Raw genomic sequence first — 12,843 nt, 5'->3', positions numbered from 1 at the left:
GCTTTATAAACCCTTCAGAAGAAGTGGGAGGAGACTGTTGGTAAAACACTTTGACATGCCTATTCATGTTACTTCTGTAGCTCAGATAAGAATACTATAGGGATGTATTAATTAGTCTAAGTTGAGGTAAGAACATAGTAAAATATTGAAAAACTGTGCTGTTTTCCTTTAAAACATATAAAACACCACATAGATATATAAACAACATAAACTTGATTTTCACCACTGTGGGACTTTAAGATTCTGCACGACGTTTAGGTCATTAAGCACACACTGACTATACATTGACTATATTATTATTTTGATTGTGAAACCAAAGTTTGCAAACCCGCACACGCACACGCACACGCACACGCACACGCACACGCACACGCACACGCACACACACACACACACACACACACACACACACACACACACACACACACACACACACGCATTCTGGTTTCCATGTTTTATGGGGACATTCCATAGACGTAATGCATTTTATACCGTACAAACTGTATATTCTATTCCCCTTACCTACCCCATTCCCTAACCCCAACCATCACAAAAACCCTTCTACTACTTCACATTTTCAAGATACATCATTCTGTTTGATTTATAAGCTTGTTTCCTCATGGGGACATCAAAATGTCCAGGTACGCACGCACGCACGCACGCACGCACGCACGCACGCACGCACGCACGCACACACACACACACACACACACACACACGTTTGCTTTTTCTTTATTTTTTTGGTCTTTTCTTGATTTTTTCTGCTCTTTATTTTGTTTTCTTGGTTTGCTATAGGGGAGATTTTTTTGGCACTACATAATTTTCTCATTGGGCGTTATGTTTTTCCTACCTAAAGCCTTTGTCTTTAGGCAAGCAAAATAGGAATACAGCTAATAAAAATAAAGCCAATACGTTTTAAATCCTTATTTTACACATAAAATAAAAACACTTTTTGGACCCCTCCAAAAATAGGGGTATTAAAATATTTGACATTTTGCATCACAAATTAATGTGAACACAGAAATAAAAAATAAAAACTGTACAAAAATGTTCATTGTTCATTTCCCAATGCACATGTAGCAGTATTAAAGTATAGTGTGGATTAATATCTATAGCCCACGGTCAAGATCCACAGGCAATAATTCTCATCTTTTGTGTTAAGCACTTAAATTACTCATAGATGGACGGACACGGTGTTACATAAAAATATTACCTAAATAAACATCATTTAATTTCAAATAAAGACTTTAGAAAAAATAACATCAAAAAGCACCCATTTATTTTTGTGTTTATTAGAGGACTGACAACACATACAACCATGTCTAGCACTTTCAACAGTGTTTTATGTAACTTCAAAGGGTTTCCTGTAATATGTTACCAAACATTGGTATGTAAACCTCTGCATGTGGGTATGGGGAGTTTTTGAAATTGCGTAGACCAAACCCACAATAACCTCAGGGTGTAAGAAGTTAAGTTACTCAAGGAATCATGTTGTTACATCATCTCTCTCTGGAGATAAACATGTTATTCTGCTTAGCATTAGCTTATATCTGTACAGATATATATACAGTTATGTTCAAAATAATAGCAGTGCCACAACAGTAAGCTGATAAACCACTGTTAATATTTCTGCATTGGAAATTAATTACTTACAGATGTAGTAGTGTAATAGAAAAACAATAGACCCATTTGTAATGATATCCACACTACTGGTTCTGAGTTATAGACTCATTGATTGAAAGTGGCTTGATCAAAATAAAAGCAGTGTGAAGTTTACTTGGAAAATGAGTTCATCCTGTGAAAAAAACCCACGTGTCATTTATTCCTTTATTGCGAAAGACTGGAAGCAAATGTTTCACTCTTGTATGAAATATGTCTGCTGCTGAATTTCTAAGTAAAATGGACCGTTCAATCATTGCTCAGAGGAACAACACAATTTAATTAAAAAGTTGATTTGAGAGGGGAAAACGTATTCCTCATTCAGCATCAAACCCAGACCTGTTGAAACTGAAGCAAGACCTTCGTGATCTTTTGTCCAGACATTCTGAAGGGAGTAAAGCCAGAAGTTTCTGCCCTCTCCTCCTCAATCCAAAGCTGCTGAATGATCACACTGTAAAACATCCAATTAATGAAATGTTGGACGGGCAAAAATATATAAGTTAAACCAATTTTCTTGTTTGGGCTTAGTTGAGAAGACATGGGTCATTCTATGAAAATGGTGGCTTTTTGAACAGACAACTTTTTAAAAATGTAATTCTTTTTTATACCAAAACTTATAGTCATATAATAGTTGACTCTTAACATTATAAATCAGCTTAAATGACAGCTTTATGTATTTTTATATTTTACTACACTGTAAAACCTAACAGTTAACTTAACTCAAACCATTTAAGTAAACCGATTGCATTAGACCATTTAAGTTTTAAAACACATAAATTTAAGTACTGTGAACTTTAGTCATGTGCAATTATGCACTTATATTTAAGTAGTGTGAACTGAAATATAAGTGCATAACTGCATATGACTCAATTTGTTTAAGTTCACAGTACTCAAATGTATGCGTTATAAAACTAATGCAACCGGTTTACCTAAATGGTTTGAGTTGAGTTAACTTTTAGGTTTTACAGTGTACATTACATAAAAAATGCTTCTGCTGCTTTTTTGTCACTGGTGTTACCTATATTTAGATGACAATTCAGGCTTCCCAGAATGTAATTTGACTAGTTAATTTGCATACATAATTCAAGACAGAAAAAGTTAATGTAATATTAAGAAATTGTCTTGATTAGTAATAATTTACTTTAAACAGGCATGCGTAAAGTTCTATAGTGGGAACTTTTTCTATTTCTACCATTGTGTTTTTTGTTGTAACATTAGAAATAATTGAGTTTGAGTGATCAAAATTGAATGATGATATCCTTAAAACGCTTACTAATGAATGCAACAACAGTAAGGTAGATACAAAAACCATATTCTACAAAACTGGGGCAACTATGATGCAAGAAAACCAATATGCCATGCGGTAACACCAGTGACGCAATGTAACACCAGTGACGCAAAGTGAAACCAATGACAAAACATACGATTATTATTAGTGTTGGCCAAGCTACTTGGAAAATGTTACTTCACATTAAATGAAGCTTCACTACACTGAATATACCCCCCTGGGAAATGTAGCAAGCTAAGCTACATCAATGGTAGCTTGCTACATCCAAGCTACATTTTAAATTTTTAACCAGTAGGTATTCCCTGTAAATTATTTATAATATTTAGTTGATATTTTAGTTTTTTAAGTAAATAACTGTACTACTTCCCTTTGTATTATGGCATTTAAAGGGGGAGAATAATATATTTTTTAACTCAAAATATGTCACTAAACCAGGACTCCTGGCCTGAGGGACAATCCAATTTCATGGTACTGATCATGTTCTACAATATATATAAAAAATGGTTTGCAATATTACTGTCTCACATATGTTTTATTAATAATAAAACACTTCAATTAAAACAAAAAACATATATTTTGTGTCATTATCTGACACTTTTAAGTGTTTTCCTGGTGGTTGAGACCGGGACAGGAAAGCCAGCATTTTCAGAATGACCCAATTGCTTAAAATGGAGCATTAACTCAGAGAAGGTCAAGGGACAAATGCCTAACTAAAGGAAACACTAATCACCATAATGGTGACTTTTAACTGCTGGGTTATGGGACTTTACATGCAGATTGTAATTTATGAACCCAGATGCTTTCATAATAAATGAAATTACATGTGCTGTTCAAATTGGTGAATATCATTTTTAAGACTACACCCCAAAAATCAATGTGTAGGGCAGCACTGATATGTCATGACAAAAATGTGGATGTAAAAATGACAAAATCTTTAAACACATTCTTTCTATTTTGGTATGAAATGAGATTCATGCAGTTCAAATACTGTACATTCACTCAAATTTTATAAAATGTTTAATTTTATGTTAAAATAATTAATATATGTAAAAAAAGAATAAAAAGATTTGCATTACAGTAAAATGGCTAATAGTGTGCGTGTACATTTTCTGATTTTATAATAATGTGCATAATAGTATGACATCAGCACCAGTCAGTTTTACAAGTGCTTTACAACCCATCCACCCTTTAGTTTGTTTCAAAACCATCACAGTACTAATGTTGCCCCGTACAGGCTTGTTTGAGGTACTCCAACCTGAGATTACATCATGAGAAAAATGCTTCACAGTGGTATGGCAATGACAACAAAATAAAATGTACAGTTCAACAAATAGGTGAAATATCTGCTAACACTTTTTATCCATCTCTGAGATCTTGTATAGTATAATATATACATTGTAATGAACTGCAAATCACTTTGGATAAAAGCATCTGCTAAATGCATAATGTAATCTTAACTAGTCTAATGTTACTAAAAAGAAGTGTTCAACTTCTTCAACAACATTACTCAAATCTCTTCCATCTCAAAACATCTAGGATAACTTTAGGAGCCTTTCTTAAGATGTTTTGTATTTATTATACTGTAGATGATCACTCATTGGCTCCTCTGCTACAGCAGATGATGTTGAACGGCTGTGGTGAGCGAACCATACTAAAAATCCCATCCATTTCTGGGCTCTCCGCACCTGGTGGCCATGAGAAACGAAGCTTTTGTAGAAGGCAAGTGATAAAGAGGAAGAGCTCGGTCTTTGCTAAGGTCTCCCCAGGACAAACCCTTGGACCTGATGATGAAGATTAAACAAAATATCAGCCATACTGTTGGGGCTCTTGGTGATTTGCACTGTCACAAAAAGATCAGTCACTTACCCAAGGAGAAAGGCAGAAAAGACTCCGGTTTGCAGAAACATTTATTATCATCTAAGAAATTCTCTGGATTAAAAGTGTCTGGATGTTTCCAGTGCTCTTTATCACTTAAAATCACTGTTAGGTTTGCCATTATCTGAGTTTCCTAGAAAGACACAAAGTTTGTAAGAAAGCCATTATATTTTGGTTAATGCCAGCTGTTCAACCAAAGTCACTCATCCATTCCGAGCGTTTATTACCTTGGGAATGTCGTATCCTCGTAGTTTTGAAGGCTGAGTGGTTTCGTGAACTGCACCCAACGGTGCGATGTTTGCACAGCGCTGAATCTCATGAACAGTGGCGTATGTGTATGGAAGTTTGTCACGGTCATCCATGCTGGGCAGACGATCATAACCCAACACCTGAACAATCTCCTCATGACATCGCTCTGGTAAGACACAGGGCAATGTGAATTTGGGGTGGAAAAACCAGTATGTCTGACACAAATCTATCCTTTGTCTCTTAAAAGGGACATTCGCAAGACTTTTTTATGATGTAAAATAAATATTTGGTGTCATCAGAGTGCATATGTGAAGTTTTAGCTTAAAAATTTACCATATAGATATTTTATTATAATGCTGTCAATTATTCTCTTTCTCTGCACTACATGGCAGTGTCGTGGCTGGATAAGGCCCGGTATTATTATAATAATTCTGACATCACAAGGGGAGACAAATTTCAATGACCTTTTTTTCACATGTTTGCAGAGAAAGCAAAACTAACTGTGGGTTCACACCAGCTGTGAATAAATTGCGCTATTCGCGTATAGTTGGACACTTTGAACATTTTGAGTTAACTCACGTCAATTGTGCTAGAAATTCAGACGCGAATACGCTCAATTTGCCGGCTTTAGCTAGCTTGTAATCTCAATATGTATATATAGCTTAAATTGAGTAAAGAGTGTTTTGAACAACGTAACATATTGTCCCACCTCCTCACTCTCTTTCAAGAAAAATCCTTTTTATTCCTGTTTCTATAAAAGTACGGCTCCGTGTGTCTACCTACAGTGACAATTATTTTGTCCTCTATTGTTGTTTCGTATTTCTGCCTTAGCTCGCTTTGTCGTTATCACGTCATTACTAGAGCAAGCTCCTAATAGGTAAACGCAGCGCAAATATTCGCCAAAGTTCGGATTTTTCAATCCCCGAAACGCAGCCTCATTTGCCTGAATCACGCCGCAGATATCTAGCGAGTCTTTGCATTGACTTAACTTGTAAATCAATTGCACTTAACGCGCTTCATTCACGTCTGGTGTGAACGCACCATAAGTTACTGGATTGATCTTTTTCACATTTTCTAGGTTAATAGAAGCACATAAACATAGAAAAAGTCAGATTTTCATGATACAGTGAGGAAAATAAGTATTTGAACACCATGCTATTTTGCAAGTTCTCCCACTTAGAATTCATGGAGGGGTCTGAAATTGTCATCGTAGGTTATTTATTTGCATGACACAGCTGCAGAACACCTGAGAAAATCAATGTTAATATTTGGTACAGTAGCCTTTGTTTGCTATTACAGAGGTCAAGCGTTTCCTGCAGTTTTTCACCAACTCCAAACACGTTTAGTAGAACTATGACCAAAAAGTTCTCATCTGCCCACATGACTTTCTCCCATGACTCCTCTGGATCATCCAAATGGTCATTGGCAAACTTAAGACGGGCCTGGACATGTGCTGGTTTAAGCAGGGGAACCTTCCGTGCCATGCATGATTTCAAACCATGACGTCTTAGTGTATTACCAACAGTAACCCTGGAAACGGTGGTCCCAGCTCTTTTCAGGTCATTGACCAGCTCCTCCCGTGTAGTTCTGGGCTGATTTCTCACCTTTCTTAGGATCATCACAAGGTGAGATCTTGCATGGAGCCCCAGTCCAAGGAAGATTGACAGTCATGTTTAGCTTCTTCCATTTTCTAATGATTGCTCCAACAGTGGACCTTTTTCTACCAAGCTGCTTGACAATTTCCCTGTAGCCCTTTCAAGCCTTGTGTAGGTGTACAATTTTGTCTCTAGTGTCTTTGGAGAGCTCTTTGGTTTTGGCCATGTTAGTAGTTTGATTCTTACTGATTGTATGGGGTGGACAGGTGTCTTTACGCAGCTAACGACCTCAAACAGGTGCATCTAATTTAGGATAATAAATGTGGAGGTGGACATTTTAAAGGCAGACTAACAGGTCTTTGAGGGTCAGAATTCTAGCTGATTGACAGATTTATCATACACATAAATAGTTAAAAAACATACATTGTAATTTCTGGATTTATTTTTAGATTATGTCTCTCACAGTGGACATGCACTAAGTTACTGGATTAACCTTTTTCAAATTAACTTAAAAGTTAATAAAACATTTCCTAAGCACTAAAACATAGAAAAAGCAGCTTTTTGTGATATGTCCCCTTTAAATCCTTCACAAATGCATTAGCATATTTACTTGTGTCTGCTAACCTACCTCTGTGGAAAAGGAAATCAACCATGTTCAGCGCTATTTAGTTCATTATATAAAAAAGGTCACATTGTACATTCAGCTAAACAACTTTACAATGTTTCCTTAAACTCTTTAGACCAGTGTTTAATCAGTGCCTTATTTTGTTTGGTTGATCAGCATTTTTATTGGTTTGAACCACAAAACATGTGACGTCCATTCCAGTGGACGCAGGTCTGAAGGGGTTAAAGAAAGTAGTTCAGCTTTGGAAAATGTGTGAACTACTCTTAAATTCAACACACATCAGTACACCTGAAGCATGATTATGATGAACTTTCTACCTTGTACATCAGGGTTTTGACTCAGATAGATAAGACCCCATCTGATAGTGGTCGCCGTTGTGTCGGTTCCAGCCAAAAACAGATCACACACAGTCATAACCAAATTCATCTCATGAAACGTGGAGTCCTCTGTTGATTTTTGCTGCTCAGAAAAAAATAAAATGCATGTCAACTTCTTAAAGTCAAAAGTAATCTAGTTGTCTACATATTTCCAAGTATTCTTGAAGACAATGATAAATCTGTTTGACTAAGTGGGAATGAGGAAGGGTGCAATTTAAGAGCACTAAACTTTATAATCAAATACTACACAGTTACTATTACGATAATGTCTCACTTTCTCCATCTCCAGCAGGTAGGCATCGATATAGTCCCGCGGGTTGTCCGGGTCTAGAGTTTTGTGGTGTTCTTCAGCAGCTTCCCTGATAAAACCTTTTAACTTATCAGCATTACGGCGCATTATTTGGTGCGGCCCGGGGAAGTGCTTGATGAAGGGAACCAAGTTAAACAACTAGGAAAGAAAACAAAATGTACAACAGTCAGAGAGTCGAGTTCACTTGCGCTCTATCTGCAATTGTACTAAAAGATCTTTTCTAGGAAAATATCCAGATGGAATCCAAGGTTTTTAGTTTTTACTCAATTCATTGCATTACATCTGCTACCCGTTCATACCTGCCCAATGAATGACCCTGCCATCATGATGTTTTCGTTGAGTATTTTCAGAAGATATCCAAAGCTTTTGTTATCGTATTCAAAGCGATCTCCAAACACGATGGAACAGATCATATTGGAAACTGCATTTTGTATCATATGTTGGGGGTCAAATGCAGCTCCTTCAACAAAGAAAATGTGTTAGTCTCTTAAAAATGATTTGATATATTTCATAGTTTTTGTCCAGGTATATGCGTAAAGTAGGTCACTGGCATGCGCTCTACAAATGGATGGAAACGCTTCTAATTTGCATTTGTTTGTTTTTCTTTTTTTGATAATTTTTGAAAAGATTTGCTTCACGTTTTGATGGCAACCCATAACACACAGAAACCTTTTGCTTTGCACATTTCAACAATCAGGCATTGTCCTTCTTCTAACACACGTTCCTCCATAGTTTTCTTCCCCAAGCCGAAATTCCTGAGTGTGTGGAGAGCAAATCTTCTTTGCTGTCTCCAAGAGTGACCAAACTGTGCCATCACTATACCTACAATGAAAACATTAGGTGTTAAACAATACAAATGACCCAAACAGATGCATTTTCATATACTGCTAGGGGAAATATACTGCATATACATTGTTTATGCTAGGGGTCTTCATGGGCCTGGTTATCCATAATGCATAAACCAGGTGCTATTCCAACCCTGCTCCTGATGAGCTACCATCCAGCAGATTTTAGCTCCAACCTCAATCAAACACAGTTGAATTGGCTAATCAAAGTGTTCAGGGTTGCTTGATAAATACAGAGAGGTGTGTTGGAGGAGCTGGGTTGTCTTCAGGACAAAAGCTTTATGCATTATGGATAACCAGGCCCATGTCAAACTGCAGCTATAGTGTTTACTCATTGAGCAACTTCTAAAGACGATACAAAGCCTTTTGACTTTTAGTAAACCTCAGAGATATAATGGTCTTTTTATGAAGTTACCCGGGCATCATGTTTCAGCATTTCACCTTCTCTTTTCTTGGATAAACATGCAATTCTGCTTAGCATTAGCTTATATACTTGTTAATACTTATATGCACTTGTATATACTTGTTAATACTGTTATTAGGTTTATAATGTGCAAGTCCCTGCTGGTCAAACCAGTTTAAAGTTTGTTAGAAAATATGGAATCTGATTGGTCCTAGATGGTCTAATAATAAAACTTTGGGTCGCTGTGATTTCACAAAGTAAGATGCATTATCATTTTTTTGTTGGTCCTGGATCAACGTTTATATATATATATATATATATATATATATATATATATATATATATATATATATATATATATATATATATATATATATATATATATATATATATATATATATAATTACCCTTAACTCAAACACTAAACATTTTTTATCCCTTAAACTAGTGTGAAATAAAAGTTTGAAAATTATTTTTTAAAAGCCCTTAACTCAATCCCAAATCTATTATAATCAAGTATAGTATAGTATAAGGATGCAGCAAGTATCCAACAATCTCTCAATTCCTCCAGAAAACAGTGTGAGGCGCACTTGAGAGTATAATGGACATTTTAATTTGAATAAAAACCAGGGGACCCCCTTATTTATATTTTTGTGCTTTATAGGTGGTCCCTCAATGCTTATAGGAGGTCCGGGACCACCCCAGCTCATTTCAAACACTGTTTAACAATGCTTGCAGACCATGTAGTTTGCATTACTAGTGCAAAGTCACAAACGAATATCATTAATAAATACTTAAGAGTAAAGCTTTGTCGAAACCTGATAAGCAACTTTTTTGAGCATCATTAACTGCTGTATCTTGGCCATGCTTTGCATTGAATTGAATCTCTGTAAGCACAATAAGACCCAGCAAATCACAGCAGCTACAGATGTCAAATACATACAACCGCTACTCACCATATCCATCAGTTACCCAATCTAGAACCGGCACATGTGGTCTTCCAGAAAAAGATGAAGCATTCTGGACCAGGGCTTCCTTGGTGATCTGGATTGTATTTAACATTATTGCTGGCTTTCTTCCTATAAACACAGTGCTCATCTCTCCATACTTGGGCATCTGCACAACATAACTCATAGAGTTAAATGATCTCACTTGTACACTTTTACAATATTGTCCATGAAAACAGATGCAATTAAATACTCACCATTTTAACAAACTCCATTGGATTCTTCCAAACATGTGGTAAGTTTCCCACAAAAGGCAGAGGTGTTGGCCCGGGCGGATTTTGGGTTCTGGAGAAATTAATCCGAAATATTTCATACAGAACTAAAGAGATCAAGCCCAGAAGCAAAGCAAGGCCTACGGTACATGCATCTAAATTGCTCACAGCCGTCCACATTGTTCCAGATTTACTGTGGGACAAAAACAATCCTCAGACTGCTGGTTTGCTTTATAAACACACAGAGGAAGTGGGAGGAGACTGTTTGAAAAACACTTTGACATGCCTATTCATGTTACTTGTGTAGATCAGATTATGCTATACATGCATAGCTACACGTTCAAACATTGAGAATAAAGGTCGCCTTCAAAAATCTGTCTGTATTCCGGTGTTTCAGAGTTGGAAAGTGAAATTTCCTTAAGAAAATTAACAATGGTTTTACTACAGTTATAAAAAAAACATGACTACTGTAGTAAAACCGTGGTTTTGCTAATAGTAACCAATACACCGAAAAAAACATGGACTGACCAAAGTTCAGACATTTACTCAACGCAAATAATAAACAAAAAGATCAGTGCAGTTCAGTTAATAAATGATTTAAATCTCTATGATAGCATTACAATGAAAGTTAATCCCATCACAGCCAATAGAAACTGACTTCCATTCTACTTCTTAATCTGTCCATCATTAGGTGTGTAAGGGTGAAGCTGTGGCAAAGGTAAAGCATGATCAGCATTTACTTTAAACTGACACATTCATGACATGCAATGCATTATCTCTACATTTTGCAGCAATGTAAACATACAGGCCATGACATTTATAACAAACAGTAGCAATGTGCACCAAACATTTGCAGTGGAAACCATATCTGAAAATATGTGACTCAAAATTTTTACCTAAAAAACATGTAAACAATATGAAATGGCAAACTTTTCCTGTGATTTCTTCATGCTTTAAAACTGCTTAAATGCAATTCCGTCATTTAGTATAGGCGGATCACTGAATATCCAAATGAGTCTCCGCCTCCATAATTTTGTACATATAAACAGATGCAAACTTTGGCAATTTTAGACACATAACTGCCAAGTCCAGTTTCACAATGCATACGTGAACTGCACCTTTGTGGCACTAACTGTTTCGCAGTTAGCAGGACTATTACACATTGCATGTGATTACAAATGTGATGATGTGATTGGTTACATGTGTATTTATAGCAAACCAAGGCGCTTTATAAACCGCAGTAATGAGAGGTCTTTGGAAAACCTAAATATTATTTAAAAAAAAAACTCCTCAATGGTGTTGTTGATTAAGGAATTGGCATGATTTGACTAAACCTGACTCCATCCACTGGCAATATTTGAAAAATGCATGAAAAGTGGGCAGATCCCAACGGAGATAGAGCGGAAGAACTAAGCTCGTACCAAGTGTGTGGTGAGATCGTAACAAGGGCGTGGTGAGCTTGAACCTGCTTACATCACAAGGTTTTTTGGACCCAACATTCAATAGGAAAATTAAACTGCAGTAGCCACCGTTCAACCTGAAGAGGGCAGCACTCAGGCGTTTTTACACCATATATTGTAGTATTGAAACACTTTATATCCAAATGTCAAAAAACTTACTAAAATCAATAAACAACACTAATAAAGCATCATTCTTACAGATCATTAACTAAAAAAAGTTGGTTTAGGGTTAAGTTACTATTTAAAGGAAATTAATACATACCTATCCTTTTCAATGCATATTTAATCTTTGTACAGCGCTTCTTGAATGTGTTAGCATTTAGCCTAGCCCTATTCATTCCTATGGCTCCAAACAAAAGTTTTATTTTGTGTCACCATACTTAAGCCCGATTTATAGTCGCGCAAGCTCGACAGCGTAGCTACTCAGTAAGTTATCCGTAGCCTGTGCGTAGCCTGACGTACACCTCGCAAAATTTTTAAAAGCGGGCGTGTTTGCACGTTGACGACGCAAAAGTATAAATGAAAACCGACGCGGAACCTACGCTGTCGCGGCTACGCCGTAAAGACCTACGCACAACTATAACGAGCCCTTTACTCGTGTAACTCCTCATGTAACAGTCTTTAAATAGGGAAAAATTGGAAGTGTTTGGTGGCTTCTAAATTCATCCCTGTTTGGATCCTAAGGAATGAATGGGGCTAGGCAAATTGCTAACACATTTACGACACGCTGTACAAAGATTAAGTGCACGCATTGAAAAAAGAAAGGGATGTATTAATTCATCTAAGTTGAGGTAATAACATAGTAAAATATTGAAAAACTGTGGTGTTTTCCTTTAAAGCATATTAAAAACACCACATAGATATATAAACAACAAAAACTTGATTTTCACCACAGTGGGACTTTAAGATTCTGCACGACATTCAGGTCATTAAGCACA

At 36.4% G+C, this 12,843-nt stretch overlaps 1 protein-coding gene across 1 annotated transcript; it reads right to left on the bottom strand.

Annotated features, from left to right (window-relative positions):
* Positions 1 to 3,460: 3,460 nt before the first annotated feature.
* On the bottom strand, positions 3,461 to 12,815 carry LOC135750319 (cytochrome P450 2B4-like). The gene is made up of 9 exons (XM_065269111.1): positions 10,431 to 12,815; positions 10,183 to 10,342; positions 8,648 to 8,800; positions 8,278 to 8,438; positions 7,943 to 8,116; positions 7,609 to 7,750; positions 5,050 to 5,237; positions 4,814 to 4,955; positions 3,461 to 4,728 (listed from the first exon to the last, which is right to left on the bottom strand). Exons 1-9 carry the CDS (start codon positions 10,623 to 10,625, stop codon positions 4,538 to 4,540), a joined length of 1,506 nt encoding a protein of 501 aa, XP_065125183.1. The 5' UTR covers positions 10,626 to 12,815; the 3' UTR covers positions 3,461 to 4,537.
* Positions 12,816 to 12,843: the final 28 nt, after the last annotated feature.

This window comes from Paramisgurnus dabryanus, chromosome 21 (assembly GCF_030506205.2).
Source record: "Paramisgurnus dabryanus chromosome 21, PD_genome_1.1, whole genome shotgun sequence".
Lineage (NCBI taxonomy): Eukaryota > Metazoa > Chordata > Actinopteri > Cypriniformes > Cobitidae > Paramisgurnus > Paramisgurnus dabryanus.
The sequence above is the reverse complement of the archived record's forward strand: the minus strand, read 5'-3'. Positions and strand labels throughout refer to the sequence as shown.